At 40.9% G+C, this 26840-nt stretch overlaps 1 protein-coding gene across 1 annotated transcript in view; it reads left to right on the plus strand.

Moving 5' to 3' along the window:
- The window catches only part of LOC144604345 (AP-1 complex subunit gamma-1-like), an 88997-nt gene that overhangs the window by 10756 nt on the left and 51401 nt on the right, over positions 1–26840 (plus strand). Inside the window, exons 2-6 of the mRNA XM_078418610.1 lie at positions 6478–6682; positions 11082–11206; positions 12732–12873; positions 16341–16437; positions 18794–18870. Of these exons, the coding sequence (XP_078274736.1) occupies positions 6482–6682; positions 11082–11206; positions 12732–12873; positions 16341–16437; positions 18794–18870 (642 nt within the window). The 5' untranslated portion in view covers positions 6478–6481. The remainder of the gene's footprint in view (positions 1–6477; positions 6683–11081; positions 11207–12731; positions 12874–16340; positions 16438–18793; positions 18871–26840) is intronic.

The raw sequence follows: 26840 nt of genomic DNA on the forward strand, positions 1-26840 counted from the left end.
TCATCCATCTTGTTAGCGAGGGATCTGGCGTTCGTTAGAAACAGGCTGGGAAGCGGTGGTTTCAGTGGCTGCCTCCGTAGCCTGACCAGAGCGCCGGCCCTGCCGCCTCGCTTTTGCCTTCTCTCTCTGCGCCGCCTTCGCCTCCTCCCCGCGGGGATGGTGATCCACGGAGAGTCGGGGCTCCTCGCTATGTCCGCCGGGATCTTGTATGAGCGGACAAACTCGGCGGTAACCCCCCATTCGCGACCGGCTCCAATCCTAAGAAGATCCTGCCGGCCGTAGACGTTGTTCGCCCGACAGTAAGTACACAGGGCACAAAACAACACGCACACATACACATACACATACACATACACAAAAAACACGAGCACTGACCGGGAGGACATCGAGCCGCTGCAACTGTGTGCGCCGCCTACAGTTGCAGTTTCTTAAAAAGACATACATAAAAGGCATACATAAATGCAGTTTCAACTTCACACAAGAAATCAACATTTTCCACCTCAAAGCGGACCACTTGGGTGACATCCCATCTACAACATTTGTTCTCTCCACTCGATGATGACACAAAAAGCTGGAGTAACTCAGTGGGACAGGCAGCATCTCTGGGGGAAGGAATGGGTGACGTTTCGGGTCAAGACCATTCTTCAGACTGACTCTCCACTCGTACCTTGTGGCTGTTGAACTGGGCAAATTTACTTTGGCCACTCCTAAACTCGCTACCTCTTGCCGTCCTCCTTCAAATTATATACCATTCTGACTGGAAATATAACATCATTCCATTATTCTTGCTGGTTCTAAATCTTGGAACTCCCTGCCAAATTGCACTGGCGGAAGGACAGCAGAGATTTTTAAGAACCCAACTTACTACCTCCACCAAATCCATGCTGATGAACAATAAATTGCGGTGCTTTTAAATAACAAAAATAAGTGAATTTAGTTGCAAACTACCCATATGTAAGATATGGGTTTCATGTCCCTGCTTGACATTTAGCACATGTATATTTAGGTCATTTTGCCCTGTAGGATGTTTTCCATTATCAGGATTTGTGTTTTTCTGGTACATAAATCTGTACTGGAAGCACAATAGACATTTGCATATTTGTGTGTGCAGAATAGCGAACCCTTTCTCCCGAGGCCACCTTACGGAATATGTATTGCCCAGTCATTGATATCTTTGGCATTTTCTTCAGTAAATGTGTAATACTGTATTTAGTTGCTGGGTGCTGCAGTTCTTAGTTTCACCAGGTTATTTACCTTTTCTCCAGTCCATTAATTGATGGTATGCTGATACTACCCACTATTTTGCTCTGATTAATCCTATTCGGGTGAATGTCTTACTGAAATGTGTAACAGTTCACACTTTTTAAGATTAAACTCTTATTCAGGGGGCAACAAAAAAAAGACGCACAGAAATAAATGTATCTTTTAAGACATTTAAGAGTCAGTAGAATTGATTACCCTTTTCGTCAGAATGAAACTTGGGAACAATAGGACTTTCAACTATTTATTCTATGGAATTCTGGCAATGCAGACTTTTTTTCCCCCTCTGCTTAAACCACACAAAGATTTCCTCCATGTATCCTTTAGCTGCCTGTTGGCAGTGTTGTGATGCTGTGTGGAAATTTATTGTAATTGTCATATTATCATGTAGCACCTCGATTTGAGCTGCACAGGTTCTCGCTTGGGTTTCTATGTGTCTGGATATTTATTCTGTAAACAGATGCCTGACGAATGAAGGCTGGTGTGTACAGTTCAATCTGATCAACTGTTTGTAGTAGGTTGATTGATTTAGCTAAATTCATTTTTGCTGTCCACTATAAATGCATTGCAAGAGGGATAGAAGATAGGGAATCCATTAAAGTATCTCCTCTTTCCTTATTCTGACACACGTGGATGTAGGTGGCAGATATAGTACAATGTAAGTGTGTATATTTGTGTTTCTTTAAGAGGGCTGCTTTGTGAAGTTATCCAGTGTATATAAAGTTTTTGAATTCCAGGGAATATAGACTACTCCCAAGACCTTGTTATATTTTTGGTAGGATTTGGCCTTCTCGACACTTTGGTCATGATTTTCACCGATGTGACTACACATTTCCAAGAAAAATGTAGGGTGTCACTCTAAACAGAACCAAGATAACCCAAACCTTAAAAAAGGAGACACGGGTCAGGTACAGGCAGCTGGGATCAAATGTATCCCTGAGGTGTATAGGGAATTGAGGAACATACTTAAGAAAATCAGAAGGGCAAAAAGAGGGCATGAGATAGCTCTGGCAGATTAGCCCATGGGCAATAAAAGAATGGTTTATGTCTAAGGAAGAAAAAAGGTAACTAGGGAGATAAAAGGAGGGCATCAAAAACAAAAGTAGCAAGAGATGGACAAGTTCCTCAAAGAATATTTCTCCTGTCTTAACCCGGGGGTGTGGGGGGGGGGGGGGAGAGACATTGAGACTTGGGAAAGTTAATGGAGATGTCTTGAAGACAATCTGTGTTTCAGTGGAGGAGGGATTGGATGTTTAAAGATGTATGAATATAGATTAATCTCCTGGGCCTGATCAGATATATCTAAGGATAGTGTGGGAAGTTGGAGGAGTAATTGCAGGCCCCCTGGCTGAGATATGTGACACATCATAAGGCACTGGTAGAGTGCTGGAAGACTGAAGGGTGGCTGGTGATTGTGCCTCTATTTTAGAAGAGCTACAAAGAAAAAATGGGATCTATCGATCAATACGCCTAATGTCTGCAGTAATTACTGGACGTTACTGGAGAGTATTCTGAAGGATAACATATACATACATTTGGAAAGACAATGTTTAATTAGGGATGATCAACATGGCGTGTAAGAAGGAACTGCAGATGCTGGTTTAAACCGAAGATAGACGCATAAAGCTGGAGTAACTCAGTGGGACAGGAAGGATCTCTGGAGAGAAGGAATGGGTGACGTTTTCGGGTCAAGACCCTTCTTCAGACTTCAGTCACCCATTCCTTCTCTCCAGAGATGCTGCCTGTCCCGTTGCGTTACTCCAGCTTTTTGTGTCTGTCTATGATTTACATGGTTTTGTGCATGAGATTTCGTGTCTGAAGAATTTGGCTTCGTTTTTTGAAGAAGTAACCAAGACGGTTCCCGTGGGCTGGGACATAGACAATCTAAATGGACTTCAGCAAGGCCTTTAAGGTTCTGCTCTCTGGAAGGTTAGGTCACATGGGACCCAGGGAGATCTAGCCAACTGGATCCAGAAATGGCTTCATGGTAATAAGCAGAGGATGCTGCACAGTTGTTTTTCAGACTGGAGACCTGTGACTGGCGGTGTGCCTCGCCTCAGGGGCTGGTGCTGGGCCCATTGCTGTTTGTCATTGCATCCACGATTTGGGTGAGAATGTACATGGCATGATTATTATGTTTACAATAAAATGGGTGGTATCGTAGACTGTGAGGATAGTTATCAAGAATTACAGCAGGATATTGATCAGCTAGACAAATGGCTGTGGAATGGCTAATGGCGTTTACTTCAGTGCTTTGTAAGCACTAAACCCCAGTGAGTGCAATTATGCACAAATGGAGCATCTTGTCATTATTTTTAAGATAAATAAAATTCCCTGAATTTGTTCTGATTACAAACCGCAAGTGCTAGTGGACCTAATCTATGGCAGCAATAGGACTACAACCTTGCGTGCTATTTCTGACAAAGTATGAATTCTTTAAATACAGATGATTCGAATGAGATGCTTGACAAATTATTTTGTCATGCTTCCGTTTGAAGGTTCTGAAGTCAACGCAGAAGCCTGTCTGATTTGTATTTCCCCGCCCCTTCCAATACTATGGCAATAGAATTTGTTATAACTACCAAGAAGGACCAGATCCTTGGTTAAGTGTAGGCACACATCACCCACTAGATGGATCACAAATGGATCGCTGGTACCTTTGAATTAAAACCCTGTGTGGTTAGGAGATTTGCATTTAAAGCTGACCAGAGACACTTTCAGTGGAATCATGAGGTTATTATCCTCGCTGTGTTGCTGTCACAGAGGAGAATTCTTTTGGACCATAGGATGAACGCCATAAGACCAATAGTAGATAGTGTAAACATGTGGATATACCAGCTGGAAGCCTTAACGTTTTATAATGATTGTATATGTGGTTATCTTGTTTAGCGATACAGCGTGGAAACAGGTCCTTCGGCCCACTATGTCCGCACGGACCAGCGATCACCCGTACACTAGTTCGATGTTATCTCATCCGACACACTTGGGGCAATTTACAGAAGCCAATTAACCTACACACCTGCACGTCTTTGGAATGTGGGAGGGAACTGAGCACCCAGCGAAAACCCACGTGGTCGCAGGGAGAATGTACAAACTCCATACTGCCAGCACCAGCAGTCAGGATTGAAGCCAGGCCATTGGCAATGTAAGGCAGCAACTTAATCACTCCATTATTGTGCTGCCAAATATAGAAATGCAAAGTGGAGCCATCGTGGTTTAGGAGCAGACTGGAATTCACATGAGCATGGGAGAATTAACCTGCATCTTGTTAGTTATTATGTAAAACTATTTGTTGTTATCTAAAGAAACATGCCTGGCCCAGGACTTTCTTCGAGAATGTCACAGTAGAAAACGTGGTTCTGCACTTCGGGCAGATTAGCAAAGTAGTGCTCTATAATTGGTGAGAAACTAATAAATCTTGGTGTGCAGGGAGACTTTGCTGTGCTGGATCATGAGATGCAGGAGTAATCCTACAAGTACAGTGAGCAATTTCAAAAGTAAGTAGTTTATTGATCTTTGTACTGCATCCTCCTGGCAACACAAGTCATTCTGAGATTGTGCAAGGATGTGTCCGGATCTCATTTGGAATATTGCTTGCAGGTTTCTCCATGTATTTTAATTCATTGCAGCATAGTTTCATGTGATCGATTTCTTGGAAGATGCGGTTGTCTGTTGGGAGAGAGGGAGCTGCACACATTGATAAATACAAATCCTGGAAATCCTGAAATTAAAACACAAAATGCTGAATAAATCTGACAGATCAGGCTGTTTCTATGACTTAAATGTTAATTGTTTTTGTTTTCACAATTGCTCCCAAACTTGAGTGTTTCTAGCAAGTTAGCAGAACAAGGTGATCTCACTCAGTCAACGATTTTGGAAGAGATTGACAGGGTAGAAGCTGTTTTGTACTGAATTGAAGGCATGATCTATAGTGATCAACTATTTAGAAATAAGATTCATATAATATTTGGAGAGTTGCAAATATTCAAGCATCCAAGTGTGATAGTGGTTTACACTCATTGAATATATACAAAACTAATTTAGATAGACTTGGACACCTTTGGGAAACTAGGCCATATGGGGAAAATAGGTTAAGTTTATTATTGTCACAAATGCAGAGGTACAGTGAAAAGCTTTGTTTTTAAACAAAGCTATAAAAACAGAGTTCAATCAAGTCAATCTCAAGTACAATAGATGGAGCAAGGGGAAGATACAAAGTGCAAAATATATTTGTCAGTATTGTAGTATGTCAAGTTCCACAACGTCCACAATGAGGCAGAGGTGAATGGGGCTGTGTCCTATCTTATGGAAGGACCATTCAGAAGATTGACAACAAAGGCGGAGAAGCTGTTCCTAAGTCTGGTGGTGCATTCAAGCTTCTGTACCTTCTGCGGACTGAAACAGGGAGAACAATAAATGACTGGTATGTTCAGGGTTTTGATTATGTTAGCTGGTTTCCCAAGGCAGCATGAAGTGTAGATGAAATCAATGGTGAGAAGTCAGGATCAGACACAAGTTTTCGAAAGTTTGCGTTAACAGTGAACATGTAACATGCAGCAAAAACACATTTTGTTTTTCCAATTTGATTGGGGAAAATGCAATGAGTAACAGAAGGTTGTGAAGGGAATTTATTTGTGATCCAAATGGATTTTCAAAAATTGACAAGAGTCCCACAGAGAAAAGGCTGGTTAGCAAGGTTTAATGTCATGAAATAAAAGGCTGCAGCCGCATGGAAAATAGTGGCCTTAATGACAAATAGTGGTGTTCGGCAGGGTGAGTGCCAGATTTACTTTTAGTGTGTAGAGTTAAATTTTAAATTTGCAAATAATATAAAGATCGATGAAATCAAAAGAATGGCATTGCTGGATCCTTCTACATCGAGTTGGCATGAATTGAATAGCACCGTATCCTTCGATTAGCAGGCGACCTTTATTGCTGCTGTTGTGATTGGTCTTAGAATGTGCTGAGTAGCTGCTTGACCATGGGAGATGATGCAGCTGATCCTGGTCTTATGTGGCCCATCTAACAGCTTTTTGAGCAATGATCAGTAATAAAAATATTTGAAATGGTACCTTAATTAGTAAACTGGTTTCTTTAATCGTAGAATGCCAGTTATCAGATATTTGAGAACTATTTTGCTTTGAAAACCAGATGGCCTCTCAAGAAGTTCTTCTACCTTTTAAATATTTGATGGTTAATCTAACTTTATCTTTTCAGCAAAATGCCAGCTCCTGTTCGATTGCGAGAACTGATTCGCACAATCCGTGCTGCCAGAACACAAGCAGAAGAACGAGACGTAATTCAGAAAGAATGTGCACTCATCAGATCATCCTTCAGAGAGGAAGACAACACGTATCGTTGCCGAAATGTAGCAAAACTCATCTACATGCATATGCTTGGGTACCCAGCACACTTTGGCCAGGTAAATTTGAAATTATTTTTCCCTGAATATTTTCTTTCCTCAATGGATTTTGTTAATGCATTCCTATCATTAGTGTAGAGTGTTTTTTTTAATGACTTCTAAATTTTTGGATTTTCTATTTTTTTTAACTCATTTTCTCAAGATGAGTTCATGTTGTAATGCAATAGACAATAGACGCAGGAGTAGGCCATTCAGCCCTTCGAGCCAGCACCGCCATTCAATGTGATCATGGCTGATCATTCTCAATCAGTACCCCGTTCCTGCTTTCTCCCCATACCCCCTGACTCCGCTATCCTTAAGAGCTCTATCTAGCTCTCTCTTGAATGTATTCAGAGAATTTTCCTCCACGCCCTCTGAGGCAGAGAATTCCACAGATTCACAACTCTCTGACTGAAAAAGTTTTACCTCATCTCTGTTCTAAATGGCCTACCCCTTATTCTTAAACTGTGGCCCCTGGTTCTGGACTCCCCCAACATTGGGAACATGTTTCCTGCCTCTAATGTGTCCAACCCCTTAATAATCTTAATAATCTTATACGTTTCGATAAGATCCCCTCTAAATTCCAGTGTATACAAGCCTAGTCGCTCCAGTCTTTCAACATATGACAGTCCCGCCATTCCGGGAATTAACCTAGTAAACCTACGCTGCACGCCCTCAATAGCAAGAATATCCTTCCTCAAATTTGGAGACCAAAACTGCACACAGTACTCCATGTGCGGTCTCACTAGGGCCCTGTACAAGGGCACGGTCACAGTGTCATTGGCCCTTGCTAATTGACCAGGCACTTATTCTTTATTTGATGACCTTTTGTTTCATCTTATCCTGCTATGGTATTTTCATGGAAGATAGACATAAAATGCTGGAGTAACTCAACGGGTCAGGCAACATTTCTGGAGAAATGGAATAGGTGATGTTTCGGGTCGAGACCTTTCTTCAGACTTCTGACGCGAAACATCATCTATTCATTTTCTCCAGAGATGCTGCCTGACTTACTGAATTCCTCCAGCATTTTGCATCTATCTTCAGTGTAAACCAGTATCTGCAGTTCCTTCCTATACATGGTATTTACATGGGCTCTTTTCAGTCATTGAGCACAGATAAGCAGTATTTCGGGTTGAATTGTGCTGGTATTATTTTGCAATTTTTAAATATGAATCATATTGCCTGTATTCCAATTCTCTGGCATTATAGTCTTTGCTAATTAACATTGACGCTCATTGCAGATCTTCTTATATCTATTTATGTATGATTTTTGAACTATAGACGTAGTCTTTTCCAACTCTGCAAGTTGTCTGGTAAAAATAAATTAGCAATATAGAACTCTACCATAGGCTATCCACTAAGCAAGTCTATCCTTGGTTTATATTCCAAATTAATATCTTTCCCACACAGTTTATGTAATCATATCAGCATATCTCATATTCTTTCTTCTGGAATGTAGTTTCTCCTTAAGTAGTTCTTTATTGGTTTCAGCTACTCTTTTGTCGTAGTGAATTCCACATTCCAGCCACTCCCTGGGTGAATAACTTTCTCTAAAAAATCCTATTGGTTTATAAGTGGCAGCTTCTGTAGACTGAAGGGACAGTCCTGAAATTGAAATTCATAAGTCATTTCTGCCCATTCTGCAAGTTTCTTCTTTCTGAGTATCAACCATGCACCTGATTGGTGGTGTATTTGTAGCGATTGTTGACCATATATAGTAGTTCAGAATCCTATCATTTACAAGACTGTGAATAAGTAGTCACAGTTTCAATCCTCGTAGAATATCATTTACCACTTTTCTACTTAAACCCCTCATGCCATTCTAAAAGCTGGAGTAACTCAGCGGGTCAGGCAGCAGCTCTGGAGAAAAGGAATAGATGGGTCGAGACCCTTCTTCAGCTGACATTTCAGGCAGTCTGAAGAAGGGTCTCGAGCTGAAACATCATTCTGAAGAAGGGACTCGACCCAAAATGTCACCTATTCCTTTTCTCCGGAGATGCTGCCTGATCCGCTGAGTTACTCCAGCTTTTTGTCTGTCTTTGGTTTAAACCAGCATCTGCAGTTCCTCCCAACTGGTAGTCAACTTGGTGTCTGAAGAAGGGTCTTGACCCGAAACACCACCTATTCCATTTCTCTGGAGATGTTGCCTGACCGCTTAGTTATTCCAGTTTTTTTTGTGTTTGTTTTTCTGTTATCCGTTCTGTTACATATCCCCTAATTATGAAGGCAATTACTTTGGGCAATACATGGCAGACATGTAGCTAATCAAAACTCTTGAAGATCATTGCATGATTACTTCATGGGGCATTACTTCATTTTGATTGCCTGATAATAAAATATGGTCAAGTGTGACCGCCCCCTTTAAACCTGTGATTACTCATCTTTTCGGTTGTTCTAACGATTTTGGGAAAGAGTAATTTTTAATTCCATTTCATTGCAATGTTTAAATATATGAACCGTATTATACCAGGTCATCGGAGATGTCCTCATTCTTTAGGTACCAGGTCATTGGAGATGTCCTCATTCTTTAGGAAACGGGGGTTCCCCTCTTCCATTATAGATGAGGCTCTCACGAGGGTCTCCTCGATATCCAACAGCTTCGCTCTTGCTCCCCCTCCCCCCATTCGTAACAAGGACAGAGTCCCCCTTGTCCTCACCTTCCACCCCATCAGCCATCGCATACAGCATGTAATCCTCTAACATTTTTGCCATCTCCAACGGGACCCCACTACTGCCCACATCTTCTTTTCTCCACCCCTTTCTGTTTTCTACAGACCGTTCCCTCCGCAACTCCCTGGTCAACTCGTCCCTTCCCACTCAAACCACACCCTCCCCAGGTACTTTCCCCTGCAACCGCAAGAGATACAACACCTTTTCCTTTACCTCCCCCTCAACTTCATTCAAGGACCCCAACAGTCTTTCCAGGTGAGGCAGAGGTTCACTTGCACCTCCAACCTCATCTACTGTATCTGCTGTTCCAAGTGTCAACTCCTGTACATCGCCGAGACCAAGTGCAGGCTCAGCGATCGTTTCGCTGAACAGTTCTGCTCAGTCCGCCTTAACCTACCTGATCTCTCAGTTGCTCAGCACTTTAACTCCCCCTCCCATTCCCAATCTGACCTTTCTGTCCTCCATTGTCAGAGTGAGGCCCAGTGCAAATTGGAGGAACAGCACCTCGTATTCGCTTGGGTAGCTTACACCCCAGCGGTATGAGCATTGACTTCTCTAACTTCAAATAGCCCTTGCTTTCCCTCTCCATCCCCTCCCCCTTCCCAGTTCTCCCACCAATCTTACTGTCTCCGACTACATTCTATCTCTGTCCTGCCCACTCCCCTGACATCAGTCTGAAGAAGGGTCTTGACCCGAAACGTCACCCATTCCTTCTCTCCATTGATGCTGCCTGTCCCGCTGAGTTACTCCAGCATTTTGTGTCTACTTATGAATCCTATTACCTGTATGCCTATTCTCTGGCATTGTAGTAATTTCTATTTAATGTTGATACTCATTGCAGTGCCTCTAATATTTTAAAATATACATGGATGAAATTCCTTCCAATTGGAATTTTGAAAACACGATCCAGAGGCATGTGGTGATCCTCCCGAAGAGTGACTTTTGCACAAACCCAAACACTTTAATATCATGTATTTGATCATTGGGACTAGTTCAGGTGGAAACTGAATCAAGTGCTCAGGAGTTGAAATAAATTAATTTGGGAAAAATGTTAATTTCCTTTTCCTGTACCTGAAGACACTGACTCTTCCAATATATGATTTCAGTGTTACCATCAGTCCAAATGCACTTAATTCATGTGACATTTTGTCATTTGTACAAACCTGGATGCTGATGGCCAGTAGTTATTTTGATTATCAGATGGCGTATGGTCATCCAAAACTGTTTTCAGCTATACTCTTTAGTACATACATCCTACTCCGTCTGAATTAGTTAACATTCAGGAATGCTGACTTCTCTTTTGCAACCCTTGTCGAAATAATTAGCTGGCTATTAGCCTATCATGTTCAGTTAATAAATATGAACCTGCAAACTTTTGTCAGTACACAGGAAATTGTTTAGATTTCAGTCGGACCTGTGCAGTTTGTTTTTAAATGTCAAAAGGTATAAGAAAAATTATTGTAGGCTAAATTGAGGGGAATGTATTTAAATAACTAATAATGTAATTTAAGACTGATTTCAAGAATTAGTGTGGGTGAGTTTTAAATTGGATACCAAATGGTCAACTACTAATAATTAATCTCTTCAGTCAGTTAAAAAGTGATTGTGTGTAATCTGTTTTGAATTTAATGCACATTTTTTCTGCTTCTCCATATTAGTAGAAACTGAATATGTTGGCAATACAAAGCAGGCTAGCATTTAAAGACCTATGTTTGAAAGTTGAAACTTGTGAATTTTATTTGCACAGCTGGAATGTTTAAAGCTAATAGCATCTCAGAGATTCACAGACAAGCGGATTGGCTACCTTGGAGCAATGCTGTTACTAGATGAGAGACAAGATGTCCATCTACTGATGACAAACTGCCTTAAGAAGTAGGTGCTATATGTGTGAATTCTTTGACCCTAAATCACTCCCTTCAGGTTCAACTTGATTTCACTCCAATGGAGCATGGCTATGCTCAATGTTGAAATAACTCAATTGCAGGAAAGTAATTTTATTCCCCGTATTCTCTTCTGTATTCTGAAGGCATTGATTCCTACAACCATACCATTATGCTTTGTCGTCAGTCCAGTGATACTTAAGTTGTGATGTTTTGTCACTTGTAGATCCAGATTACTGGTTGTCAGTAAAGCTATTGATTATGGTATGCAAAATGGTCAGCTTAAGCTGTTTTTGACAATTCTCCATGCAAGCACACTGCTCAGCAGGCCCAAATAATTAAACATTTATTTCAATAGTTTATTATCACATGTACCAAGGTCCAGTGAAATTCTTTTTTTGCATACAGTTTAGTAAGATTATTGCCATGCATAAATACAATCTCTGATTAAGTAGAGAATATATAGAAATGGCCCACTGAGCCCATATGCATCAGACGGCAGGTTTTGGTGCCATTTTCAAATTTCCAGCTGCAGTTGGCCGTATAAGATGTTGCAGCCGTCACCTCCATACAAATCATTCAAAAAACACTTGTCCTTCTCCTCACCCGGCCACCTTCAGCCACTGTGCCCTCAGGTGCTTCTCACAGCTGGCCTTGAGGGCGTGAAAGGTAAGACCTCCTCCTTACCAGCCCTTTGTTCGTGTGGCCGTCGCTGATTCCCTCCACCCTACTTTCTGGTTTCCGATCCTCTGGGACGAGCACGAGCCGGGCTTGGTGGCTTCCCACTCCAGGGGGGTTCTTGGTTCTGCTGCCGTCAAGTCCAGCCTGCGGACGAGTCCAGTCCAGCGGTGCGCCATACCCCAGTTGGGAGCTCAGTAGCAACACCTACATTCTGCAAATGTTTAAGGTTTGAAATTTGCCAGAAGCAGTTCCAGCAATCCCATCTTCTTTATCAGGCTAGATGAGTTCTGATCAAGAAAGTTATATAAATCTCCTCTCTATTTGCTTCTTATTATATTCCAGTACACATTTGAATTACTTAAGTCCTCAATATCCATATCGTTATCAATATTGTATGGCCCTTGCACATTTCTGCAATGTTCTTGCAAATCTGCTGCCAGATATCTTTCCCGCTCATTAAAAGCAGTTAGCATTATCCCAGTAGTGTATTCTATCCTTGATTGATCAAAGATATCCTACTTTCTCCGGCATTTAGAAATACCACTCCCCCTCTTCCCTTTCTCTTCAAAACTGGATACCTTCCATCCCTGATTGTTTGTACCCCTTCCTACACTTTAAGCTAGGTCTCTGTTGTAGTACCATAATTAATTGAGCCAGTGGCTCAGCAGCTATATTGCACATACCTCTTGTGCTTGCAGGCCTGCACTGTTACCTGTAGGACTTTCTTGTACTCTCATTTTGTCTGGTCCTGTCTAAAAGCGTTGATTTTTGTGAATCTTAGAATTGATGTTTGTGCTTCATAACTGTGCAGACATACATTTTGTGCCTCTTTACAGCGACTTGAACCACAGCACACAATTTGTCCAGGGCCTCTCTCTTTGTACACTGGGCTGCATGGGATCGTCAGATATGTGCAGAGATTTGGCTGGGGAAGTGGAGAAACTGCTGAAAAATTCCAATTCTTACATTCGTAAAAAGGTGAGTCTCCCTTTTTTTTTGCAAAAGGACGAAGAAGAAATAATGCACAAAATAGCAGGATAAACATCAACCTGAGACTGTTTACCCTAAATGGAAAGAGGCTGAGGAGTGACCTTGGGAGAGATTTATAAAAATCATGAGGGGCATAGATAATGTGACAGTCATAGTCTATTTCACAGATTCATGGAACTATATCTTGAGGGCGTAGGTTTAAGGTGAGAGGAGAAATATTTAAAGGAGATCTGAGGGATAGGTTTTTAAGAGGATGGTGGGTTATATGGAACAAATTGAACTGGTAGTGGCAACGATAATCATAACATTTAAAAGGCATTTGAGGAAGTACATGGTTAGGAAAAGTTAGGGGGATATGGGCCGAATGTAGGCAAAGGTGACTAGCTCTGGAAGGCACCGTGATCAGCTTGGGCAAGTTGAGCCACAAGGCATGTTTCATACTAAGTCTGACTCTTGAGATATGCCATTACTGATGCTTGCTCTGCCTAACTATCTGCCTATCAATACCCCCCTCGCTGGTTTCTACCTATTACTTGCCAGGCTTTGTCCTGCCCAATCAGTCTGAAAAAGGGTTCCTGCCTGAAATGTAACCTATCTAGTTCTCCAGAGATACTACCTCAATTGCTCCAACATTTTTTTTCCTGATTAAATCACGTCATCCATTTTTGGTTGGATATTTGTGAGAAATTGATTGTAGTTTCTGATTGTTTGTGACCTTTAAAGTTTACATGTGGATATAGTAAATGTTTCTTGAGCCACTTGAGCTAGAAAAAAATCTAAATTCTACTACCAGTCAACATGAGGGTCATGGACCAAAGAGAGTGTTTTTTAAAGTGATTGATAAAAGCATTAAAGGACTGGTGAGGATAAATATTTTCATCTGGAGTGTGGTAGTTCCTGGAACTCAATGCTTGAAAGAAACAAAAATGTTCATACCATCTAAAATATTCCTGAATGTAGTTGAAGAGTTAAGACAAATGTTGATGTTAGAAGGCTGAGTAACACTCTTTTTGACTAGCCAAATGGCTACCTACTCTGTCAGTTTTTTTTAATTCTGCTACGGCGCACTAAATAGCAATGGTAAGGTGGTGGAAAAACATTTTGTGGTGAACAATCTAATGTAACCTGAGCAAGAGGGCTTGTGTAGACTGTAAATAATTTGCACTGCTATTGAGTGGAAATTCCCCATCTAAATAAGTGATAGTTCTTTGTCCCACTGAAAAACAATTTTAAAGTGTGCAATTTTTCTCAGGCAGTAGAGGCTTTTTTGAGGGTATGTTATCAACCTTTGTAAAAATATGAAGAGTTGTGAATCCTTCACTGATAAAGTTCAGTATTAGGTAACCTCTGCATTTAAAGCAAGGTCAGACTGAATGAAATAATTAATCAGGGAAATTTCCAAAGAGGAGGAACTAAAGCTCTCAAAGAGATCATCATTTCACTAGCTTCAAAGTAAAAGCCCTGGTTCAGATGTAAGGATTGAAATAGTAGTGCAACCTTCAACAGAGCAGATCAGATTATCGTGGTCAGTCTTTGGTTTTAAAGAAGCTTCCAACAATTAGAAACATTAAAACATTGCAGCTCAGCGGAATTCTGCAATGCTAAAGTGCAGCATTTTCAGACATTTACAACAAATAACAATTAGCTTTGAGGTCCAGCTTAGTTATCAAATTCTATTTTCTCTACCTTGTGCGCATCAACTGGTCCTGTTTCTCATCAATGATGAGAATGTTCTTGAATCTGCAAGTTTGACCTGACAGATGCTCTGAGGAAGGGTTGACTAAAATGGTGTTTCAGTGCCTATTGGCACAGTTTCTGGTCTGGCGTTGGAGGAAATAAACATTTCCTCACTGTCACAACCTCTGTGGTTGCAAGGAAATTGCCCTGCGCCTTCTGAAATTCGATTGCTGAGTTGAAACCTATGAAGAGGGTGCTCCCTGATTAGCTGCGGACTACTCTTGAAATCTGGTGCACTTTTATCTGGCAGGAATGTACAGTTCTGCAGACCCTTGCAACTTTAGGCAGCCTGCAGTGATTTGAGGCTCACAATTTCCCTTGCGATTTTTTTTGTTCCCATATTGGAAAATTATATACTCTGTGCTTGATTAACATGGGGTAAGCTTGAGTCTCTGATTGTGGCTTGGTACACTTCCTCTTTGTTTGTAAATTGACAACTCTTCAATCCTGTCTCATACGATTTTGTTTTTTAATCTCTTACCTCTGTCCAACCATCTGCCTCACAAAACCCTCCCCTTACTTGTCTCTATTAGTTGGTAGGCTATGTCTTGCCTCTTCTCTCTCCCAGCTTTCTTTTCCACCCCTCCCTTCCCTGGCAAATAGTCTGAAGCAAGGTTCCAGCCTGAAATGTCACCTATCCACGTTCTCCAGAGATGCTGCCTGACCCGCTGAGTTACTACATTTTTGTCTTTTTTTTGTAAACCAGCATCTGCAATTCCTTGTTTCTAACTAAGTAAACCAAATTCAATTTTGAATTATGGATTGTTTTTAGATTTTTTGGTATGGCCATGCAGGCATCTAAATTGTTTGTATTATTGAGCCTATTAGCCCTGAAAATGTTGCAAGAATTCTTTCCTCACCGCTTCTCCACAGTGCGTAGCAGTAGGAACATTAATCCTGGTCCCTCGTGTGTGGGATAGATATAGAGCACGGGTCATCATTGGTTGGCGTGGACTCAGGCCGCCGAAGGTCCTTTTTCTAAACAGTATCTCTAAACTAAACACATCCGCACAATGAAATGACACAACCCCTAATGAATGCTTTCAATCAGAGCTGCAATGATTGACATTGCATTTTGAATCTAGCTACTATTTCAATTTTGAGGAATACCTTTCCTTTTTTATGGCTGCTTATAAGTTTCATGCTTGAGTATCCCATTAATTCAAAGTGACTGCTGTCAGGTGAGAAAATGTAGATTCAGTTGTGAATAAGTTTGAGCATCATAGAAACATAGAAAATAGGTGCAGGATGAGGCCATTTGGCCCTTCGAGTCAGCACCGCCATTCATTGTGATCACGGCTGATCCTCCATAATCAGTACCCTGTGCCTGCCTTCTGCCCATATCCTTTAATTCCACTAGCTCCTAGAGCTCTATCTAACCAATGCGTATTTATCATAATTAACTCCTATGTATTAATAAGCTTGCCATGGCTATTGGCGCATCAGATAGTGCTATGTGGTGTTCTTTCGTTAATGTCAGCACAACTGCAATGATATCCAAGTGAAATATCAGAAAGTAAAATTAGACTAAATTCTTTAATTTTAGTAAATATAGAAACTTAACGGCAGTGAATATGAAGTTATCTTGAAAAACATTCTACACTTAAAAAATGGGAAATATTGCATTGCTAATGTGCTTTGTATTTTGCAAGAATTTCAGAAGTTGTCTTGTTTCTGGGACTTGAATGACTCACAGTTGACTGATGTCTTGTTCACAGGCTGCACTGGCTGCTGTACATGTTATCAGGAAAGTACCAGAGCTGCTGGAAATGTTTCTACCTGCTACAAAAAACATTCTTAATGATAAGAACCATGGTATGTGACCTCTTTTCCATGCATAACTTGCAGAAAATGTTCTTTTACTTAATAGTTTATTGATCAATCTTCATTCTACTTTTCTGTAATCTTTTGAGAGTCCCATTTAGATGTTTCATTCCCAGGTTATTAGTGAACCTTCTTTTAAGCAATCTAACTGCTTCACGATCATCTCTCCTAAAAGAAGGGTGTTTTCCTTTTGTTGGACTCTTGCTCTCTTTTAAACATCAGTGGTCGAATTTAAAAACTGTTCTGAATTATTAGTCCACTAATGTAACTGTGATACCATTGCATTCCTGCAGTACATTTTTAACTAAATAAATTGAACGTTCAGAAAAAATAATTGTTGCAGTCTAATTGGTGCTTTAACTTAGCACGGCGGAAAGAATGATATCTTGATGTGTAATAAATTATTACACATGCTGGGGACACCAAGATCTCAAAATTTTTTTTTTTTTTAATCTGGAAAGCAAGGTCTCCCAAAGAATTATGAATGAAAGCATAACCTGAAATGTGCATTTTGATTTTGTTTTTTAGATAATTACTAGACCAAGTGGACCCGTTGGGCCCATTCCTCGTAGAGGGGGGACAGAGAAGGGGAGAGGGTGTCACTGACCTGGGCCCCATGGCGCCAGAGCGAGCCCTGGACCCAAAGCCTCTCCTGTATTGGTCTAGCACCCTCACCCCCCCCCCCCACTCAATCCCCCTTATCCCCTCCTCCTCTCCCCAAACCCCCTCCCCCTCTTCCCCACCCCTACCCCCCCCACCCCCACTCTCCCCCTACTCCCCTTCCCCCACCCCCACTCTCCCCTCTCCCACTCCCCTTCCCCCACTCTCCCCTCCCCTTCCCCACTCCCCTTCCCCCCCCACCCCTACTCTCCCCTCCCCTGCCCCAACTCCCCCACTCTCCCCTCCCCCCACCCCCACTCTCCCCCACCGCCACTCTCCCCTACCCCCACCCCCACTCTCCCATCCCCCACTCTCCCCTCACCCCACCCCCCACTCTCCCCATCCCCCACTCTCCCCTCCCCCCATCCCCCACTCTCCCCTCCCCCCATCCCCCACTCTTCCACATCCCCCACTCTCCCCTCCCCCCACTTCTGAACCTACCTGAATGGGGATTCTATATAATATAAATTTTGAGCCAAGAATGTGTTTTGCAATATTTAAGCAGTACACAAAACATAAGAAATAGGAACAGGAGTAGTCAAATCAGAAGGCATTTTATAATTTGAATTTTAATGAATATAGAAATGATAGTGATTTAATGATGTATTGAAATAGAATAAACGGAAACCAAAATGAAAGTAAGAATACTTTGTAGTGTTAGACTTGCCACGAAGCAGTCCAAATTAATATTGAAACCAAATGTACTCAATCTACAGGGTAATTGATTCCAATCTACAGGATTCATTGGTATGTAATTTTCTCAGGCAGATACTCTGAAGGAAAACGTCATCAGGCATAATCTAATTGAAAGGCATTAATAGGACACTATCCAACTCTTAGTGGGGTATAATTTCACAAATGCTAGAACATCTCCCAATGAATGTTGATAGAGCTTGTAACTGCATGACCTAAGTAAGATGCTCAGTCAAAGCAGTCCTTGGCTAAAGTCCCCCATTTACTTTTCATCATATAATGACAGAATGGCAATCCTAGCTAATATTATTCTACCTGTTTCTCCCCACTCCCAGGGCCCCACAATCCAAGGTTGTTGGCTTTGAAATTGTTTGATCTGTTGAACCATCTCGTTCGACACAACACATGGGAGCAATTGAATGGAAGTTTCCTGGCACACTAAATGGTGTGACCCTTCTCATACAGCCTTGAGCTCATCTCTTGATTCCCTTTAGTGATTTCGTCTTCCTATAACTAAGTTTGTCATGGAGAATGGGGTGTGGTCCACTTCTATTGGTACTGGGAGATGTGCAAGTGGTCCACAATGCTTCAATATTCCTTATAGCATGGCAGAATATTCAGCCTTAACTCAGTATTTATCTGTGCCAGCTGAGGCAGGTTATTTCACAAACCTGCTTGACTTTGTTTTCTCCATTCTACGTGACACTTTATTAGCTTCAGCAATAATATAGGAAGATTAGTTGCTACGTTTGCAGATGAACAGTTATTAAATGCATCATTCATGCATTTTATAAGTTGCTGAATTGTTTTGTATCCTGGTGTTTTTTGTTTACAGATTGGGTGCAATATCATGGTTTCTCTTAAGAGCAAACAAAAACTAGAAATGACTGAAGGTGTGGTAGTTTTTGGGGTCACCAGCATTATAATTCACTGCCTTGTCGTTCATTTGATGCATTCATCAGTTAAAACACTTTTCTCTCTCTTTGTCTTAAAGGTGTCCTCCATGCTGCTGTTGTCCTTGTCATAGAAATGTGTAAACATAGCCCTGACACACACACTTATTTTCGCAAGGTACAGCCACATCATGTTTACCATTGCTATCAGAAACCTGTTTTTTCAATGTACTCATTTATATCCAGCTTTTTGCTTTAAAAAAAATAATTGCTAATGCTGCAAGCACTATTCATTGTGCTATTATAAAAAAATTATTTCAATATATCTGAAAAGTAAATAAAGTATACTAAATATTTTCCAGCATATTTGTTCATTGTTCTATTAATGGGAATATCTAGAAATTAATTTTGATGCAAATTTATCTGCACAATGTATCCTGTGTGCCATGGAAAATGTTTTTAATACTACAATTTGGATAAAATTGCTAAAATTAATAGTGAAGCTACTCCGTAGTGAGTGGCCCTCGCACTGTAAGCTTTCAGATTTGATACCCAGTCTGCATATGTATTGTAATTAATTTTGATTGTGCGATAGGAAGGAAGGTAAACTCGTCTCCGCTCTTGGGAGGGGACAAATTTTATAACGAAAAATGACGAAGTACAGATAATGAGGGCTAGGCCAGGATTGCTTTGTCTCCTCTTGATTATTTGGTGTGTTCTTACTTCCTTTGTCATATGATCACTTGAACCAACCATGAAACGATATCTTAGTCTTAATGCCTTTAAGAGGAGAGGGAGAAAATTAAATTATTTTTTAAAAAGCTGCAATGAAATTGAAGTTCCAATTGAATGTTTTTTAATGGATAAAGTGTTAGATCATATCATATCATATATCTACAGCCGGAAACAGGCCTTTTCGGCCCTCCAAGTCCGTGCCGCCCAGTGATCCCCGTACATTAACACTATCCTACACCCACTAGGGACAATTTTTTACATTTACCCAGCCAATTAACCTGTAGATCTGTGTTAATCTAAAGGATTAGGGTGGTGGGTGTATGGAACAAGCTGCCAGAGGACGTAGTTGAGGCTGGGACTATCCCATCGTTTAAGAAACATTTAGACAGGTCCATGGATAGGGCAGGTTTGGAAGGATATGGACCAAGCGCAGGCAAGTGGGACTAGTGTAGCCGAGACATTGTAGGCAAGTTGGACCGAAGGGCCTGTTTCCACACTGTATCACTCTATGACTCTATCCCCTTGCAATGGGGCTTAACTCAGTTGAGCTGAGTGATGTTTTAGAAGTGTGGCCAGGTGCATACACCAAAGAAAGCATGATAGTCATTTGGAGAAATAAGAATAAATATTTTTATCATAGTAGTTTCAGCATCAATCAGATAATGCAAAACATATAAAAATAGCTTCAGAAATGATTAAAAATTAAGTATGTTTTTGATGGTGTTACTTTCCCAGTAGCAGATATTGCTCTAATTTAAACTTGTAAATTGTGCAATGTAAGATGTTGACCACTGCTTTGTTACAGCTTAATCTTTTTATTAAATAATTACATTTTTGTTCAGTAGCCTAGTGACCAGATCCAGGGGAGTTGGAGCCAGTTGGTGGATGCATAGTGCTGTAAAGTTATGAAACCTGACGCAAACTGAGCATTGTCCCTTAGCTCATGTCCTAGGCCCAGGTATCCTACCCAATATAGAGAGTAAACAGGCTAGTGGACAACTAGGAAAGTGGACAAATAAAAAATTATGCATGTCAGTAAGTTCACTGAAGAGTGGTAGAGCCTGGTACATGTATGATGTTTAAAAGACATTTGGACAGATGTGGATAAGAAGTGTTTAAAGGAATAGGGGGCAAACATAGGCACATGGAATCGGTTTAGATATATCTTGTTGGCATGGACGAGTTGGGCCCAAGGAGCTGTTTCTGTGCAATATAATGTGTGAATACTGGGAATGTAGGAAGTCCAGTCAGACAGTAATGTCAGGAACTGGATACAGCCAGGGGTGGGGACCTAGACACCAGATATGGCCAACAGAATTTGAGACCGTGACATTTCAGAACAGTGTATAGAAGTTGGAAGGCTATGTTGCAGTAATATAAGACATTGGTGAGGCTGCATTTAGAGTATTGTGTTCAGTTCTGGGCACTATGTTATAGAAAAGATGTTGTCAAGCTGGAAAGAGTACGAAGAAGATTTACGAGGATGTTGACAGGACTCGTGGGTCTGGGCTATAGGGAGAGGTTGAGTAGGCTGGGACTCTATTCCTTGGAGTGCTGGAGGATGAGGAGTGATCTTATAGATGTGGATAAAATCATGAGAAAAATAGATCAGGTAGATGCAGAGTCTCTTGCCCAGAGTAGGGGAATCGAGGACCAGAGGACATAGGTTTAAAGTGAAGGGGAAAAGATTTAATAGGAATCTGAGGGGTAACTTTTTCACACAAAGGATGGTGAGTATATGGAACAAGCTGCCAGAGTAGATAGTTGAGGTAGGGACTCTTGCAACATTTGTGAAACAGTTAGACAAGTACATAGATAGGAAAAGTTTGGAGGGATATGGGCAAAAAGCAGGCAGGTGGGACTAATGTAGCTGGGATACGTTAGCCGGTGTGGGCAAGTTGGGCTGTCTGACTATGATGTCGGTGAAGCCGCACTTGGCCCTGGACTTAAACATTCCTACTTCTGTTTTCTCTTACAAATGGGAGGTATAAGTAATAAGATTATCAATGCAATGAACGTTGGTGGTGTTGTAAGATTATAAGATCATAATTAGGCCATTTGGCCCATCAAGTCTACTCTGCCATTTAATCATGGCCGAATTATCTCTCCCTCCTAACCCCATTCTCCTGCCTTCTCCTCAGAACCTCTGACACCAGTACATTAAGAATCTTTCTATCTCTGCCTTAAATATGTCCACTGACTTGCCCTCCACAGCCTTCTGTGGCAAAGAATTTCACTGATTCACCACCTTCTGACTAAAGAAAATCCTCCTCATCTCCTTCCTAAAAGAACATCCTTTAATTCTAAGGCAATGACCTTTAGTTCTAGATTCTCCCACTAGTGGAAACATCCTCTCCACATCCACTCAATTCAAGCCGTTCACTATTCTGTACATTTCAATGAGGTCGCCCCTCATTCCTCTGAACTCCAGCAAGTACAGGCCCAGTGCCATCAAACGCTCATCATATGTTAACCTACTCATTCCTGGGATCATTCTTGTAAATCTCCTCTGGACCCTCTCCAGAGCCAGCAGACCCTCAGATATGGTGCCCAAAATCACTCACAATATTCCAAATGCGGCCTGACCAGCGCCTTATAGAGCCTCAGCATTACATCCATGTTTTTGTATTTAAGCTCCCTCAAAATAAATGCTAGCATTGTGTTTGTTTTCTTTACTACCGATTCGACTTGCAGATTAACCTTTTGGGAATTCTGCACCAGCACTCCCAAGTCCCTTTGCACCTCCGATTTCTGGATTCTCTCCCCATTTAGAAAATATCTACATTGTGGGTAGCAAGGAAGGTTGTCAAAGGCTACGACCAAACATCGTGTAGATGGAAGGTCGAACACAGTATGAGCAGATTGAATTTTATCCTGAATGATGCAAGGTGATGCATTTTGGGAAATCAAATGGGGCAAAATATATACACTAAGTAGTAGGTTACTAAGGAATGTGGATAAACAGGGAGACATTTGGGTCCAAATCCTTAGTTCCTTGAAAGTGGCAACATGGGTAGATAGGATGATGAAGATGGCATATGGTATGGTTGTCTTCACAGGTTGAGGCATTGAATATGAAAGTTGTGATGATGTGTAGCAACTTTGCAATATATCTGTTAGACCGCATATATATTATTGTGTGCAGTTCTGATTACCACGCTAGAGGAAAGATGTTGGTGCGCCAGAGAGGGTGCAGACAAGATTCATCAGAATGGTATCTGAATTGGAGGACTTCAGTTATGGAGAGGGAATGGATAGGGCTTGTTTTTGGAAGCTTGAGGAGGGTATCTGTCAAGTGTATATGAAGGGACATAAATATAGTATATAGTCATAATCTTTACCATAGTAAGGTCATCAAAAACAAGATAACACCGTTTTAAGGTGCAAGGAAGTTGTAAGGAAGATTTGAGAGGCAAGTTTATTTTACACAGAGTGGTTGATATCAGCTACTCGCTGTCAGAGGAGGTGATGAAATCATATGTAATCACTACATTTAAGAGACTTTAAACAGGCTCTTGAACGGGCAAGGCATATAACAGGATGGTCCTAATGTGGGCAAATGGGATTACAGTAAATGGCCAAAAAGATTAGCAAGGATGTGGTGTGATGAAAGGCCTTTTTCTGGGCTGTATAATTCTGACTTGTATCCAATGTTTTGATCAAGCTTTTGGTCATCTGTCCTAATTCTCGGCAGCAAATCTTTCTTAATATCATTATATTGAGGGGCTTGATGTTTTCTGTTACCAGTGCACACACACTGACACGATGCTGGATCTGAGGAGTCGGATGGCAGCTAAAGTGCAGAGAATATGTTGTTGATGGCAATAATTCTATCTGTAGAATAATTTTGGCAGTGTTGTGATGCTCCACTGGTTTGTCAATGTATTTTCCCTGTATAGGTATTCTATATCGTGGGATTTCAGGTGGAACATTTACTGGAATGTGAACCCATCCTTCGATACTCCAAGTTCTAGAGTGTACACCATGACCATGTTACTCCAGATGATGCTGACATAGTATTCACTTGAGCCTCTAACCTATTTCAACTAATATATGTATATATTTGTATTCCTTTCTCCTTTGTGCTCATCTAATTTTGTAGTAAACAAGTATTGCCTCAGCTACTCTTTTTGGTATATATCATGTTCTTACAAATAATTGGATAAAAGCTATTCTCAATGGCCTATTGGTTAATCTATTTATGGGTTTATGTTTATTTACGTTTGACATTCACCCCCTCCCCCCACAACCAAGACCTCACATTTAGAACCTCTAGCAGGTTATGCCTCACTCTTTGGATAAGTCTTTCCTGGCATGGTTACTTTCTCTCATTCACATATTATCTTACAACAAAGGAGTTGTCCATTTTGGCCAATTGTAATTGTTCTGAGAACCAGTGCTTCTGTGTTTCCCCCACTTCATATATTCTCTCTTTTACATGACTATTAACACATCACCCCCACCCCCCTCACCTCCATGTTCTCCTACTGCCCATCTGCATTAAGGTGGCCAATAGGCCGAACAGCCAGTACACCTTTGGGATATAGGAAAAAGAACAGGAAAATGCTGAGAAACTTGTGTGGCCACAGTGGGAACATGCAAACTCCACACAACACCAGAAGTCAGAATTGAGCCCAGGTCACTGGAGCTGTGATGCAGTTATGCTACCTGCAGGACTGCCAGATCGGCTTATTCCTGGCATGATTCTTGTGAATCTCTTTACATCTTTATCAATGCCTCCATTTCCTTTCATAACGTACTGATTAGAACTCGAAAGTCGATCTATACAATTCTCGAGGATAGTGTTTACGTGCCTTTCAGTAAAGTTAGGCTGATCTTTTACCATAGTATAATTTTCCTACACTAATTTCATCCTTTGATTCCCTTGATCTCTTTCTTGAAAATACTGAGCTCCCATGCCTTTCTTGAATGGAGAATTCCAACAATTCATTTCCCTCTGGATGAGCAAAATTCGATGTCCTGAATGGCTGACTCCCTTACTGTGAGACCACTCGCTGTTGTTAGACTGTACAACCAAGGCCTACCTCAATCACAAATAATATTTTGTACATTCCCATGATGTCACACCTCATTTGAAGATTGGCCCAGTAGCTTAACCTCTCCTCCTGGCAAATCTGACATCCCAGAAATCATTTTTGTAATCTTTCACCACACTACTGCCATCAAAAATTGTGTCATTTCTTCAGTAGGGAGGCTAGACCTATGCACAGCATTCTAGATACAGACTAACCAAGGTTCTTTGTAATTGATGCAAGCATCTCTGCTCTTGTAATTAATTTACTTTTACCTAAAGATCAAAGAACAGTACCTGAATTTAATTATCAGTGATTCATGTACAAGATCACCCTGTGAATGTCAACACCATTCAATCTCTCGTTATTGAGAACGTACTCTGCGGTTTTTCTAGAAAAGCTTTTCCATGTTATAATTCCATCTGCTATGCCTTCGCCCATTCACTTATCTCTCTGAAGCCTCCACACTCATTGTACAATCACACAATTTCTACAGTACTGTCATCTGTATTTTGTGCAATTGCATTTCAATTTCCAAAGATCAAATCTAATCTTCCTTTTGTAATATCACAGGATTCAATAAACTTGACCAATCATGACCCTCCCTCCTAAAATCTGCCCTGACTGTTTCTGGTGACAATTTGGATAAATATTCTATTTTGGTGACAGCAAAACTCGAGTTCATATAGTTTTATGGGACTTATTTTTATTAAACACAGGAATAATGTAGGGGGTCTTGTCCCTCTAAGAACCTTGTCCCAAATATTGGCAGAATAATGAAAAATGTTATTGTAGGTAGAACATTATGCTCCTTAAATGGTGTTGTTGTTAGAATAATATGCTCCTTAAATTTAACAGTCAAGATGCAGATTAGTGGTTAATAGAGTAATGTAGCTCCAAGTGCAAGGGAACAATGTTTCATTACATTTATCACTGAACAGCAAATGGTTTCTGTCCTCAGTTAGCATTAGTTTGGCTACAGCTTCCCTTAGTTGAGAAAGGTGAATTACTGCCTAAGTTTTGGTTTGTGTTTGCTGGGTGACTTGGATCTTTAATGTGTTCAGTTAGTTATTTAGTGTAAGAAACGACAGTTTCTTTATTTAGTGTAAGTAATGAGTTCAGTTAGTTATTTGCTCATTTATCTTCGTGATGGTCTCCCATCCAAGTGCTGACGAGGCTTGAATCCAATGAGTCACAGTGACTACAATGAGCATTCTGATCAATTACTGATCAATTATCCAGTGAGCCATATTTGCATGTGCATAAGTGAATTTTGGAGGAGGCCCAATTTAGTTGCAATATTCTTTTGAGCTTGTATAATCTATCGCTGTGGTTTCTCTCAAAATGATCACTATACCTTGCTTTCAATTTTTAGCTGTTTCCTCTCTGAGTAAATATCAATGCTACTAACTTTAACTAATGCAGTGTCTTTCCTCTGTCTGCTTTCTTCTTTTAATGAATACCTTTCTTTTCTCTGCTTTCATAATTTGGAATATAGAATGAGAAGGTAAGGTTCAACAAATAAAAAGACAAATAAATCACCCTGCGCTCTCTTTTAAGATTATTCAGGAAACCTTTAATCTGCTCTCAGATAAACAAGCTAACTTTGGCCAAAGAGGGCCACCATCAGTAACATCCCTGAAAAGAGATGTTAGCTATAGTAACACTGAGAATTGTCAATAAATGAATCAAAGACACATGATTGTAGATTTCCAGAGTGGTTCTGTACAAATTGAATAAGGTAAATCTTCATGTGCTGCCATTGGAATTGTGGTTTTGTGAAATAATGACATAAATGAACTTGCTCAGACCCAGCATCAGCAGTCATGCATGTTATTGATCAGAGATCCACCCCTTCTCCTCCCACCCCCCACCCCGCTGCATCCCCTGATCTAAAAGTTCAATTTTTAACAATGCTAATACTCCAAATCTACCTTTGAAGTATCCCTTAAATAGTCAATTTCCAGACAAATGATAAGTTCATATGTTCATTTATGGAATGGGGCCATTGATGACAAGGCAGTATTTATTGTGCATCACAGACTGCTCTTAAAGGTAGGACCGAACTTCCATAAACTGCTGCGGTGTCTGGTGAAAGTACTTCTGCAGTAATGTGCAAGGGGGTTCTGCAATTTAGGCTGCGATCATGAAGGTAAAGATTTCTTTAAGTTAGTCATGCATGTAGCGTGGACGAAAGCATGCAGATAATAGTGATGTCACTTGCCTTGACCCTGTACCCTGTATGTAGCAGAGGATTTTTCTTGAATGCTGTTCAAAAAGCTTAGGTGAAAGAAGTGGACCTTAAAGGTGATGGTTGGTGGCATGTAATCTAGAGGCCTTGTATGTATGGTACGTTGTCCTGTATGGTACAGAGTTTCTT

Source organism: Rhinoraja longicauda, chromosome 22 (assembly GCF_053455715.1).
Source record: "Rhinoraja longicauda isolate Sanriku21f chromosome 22, sRhiLon1.1, whole genome shotgun sequence".
Taxonomy (NCBI): domain Eukaryota; kingdom Metazoa; phylum Chordata; class Chondrichthyes; order Rajiformes; family Arhynchobatidae; genus Rhinoraja; species Rhinoraja longicauda.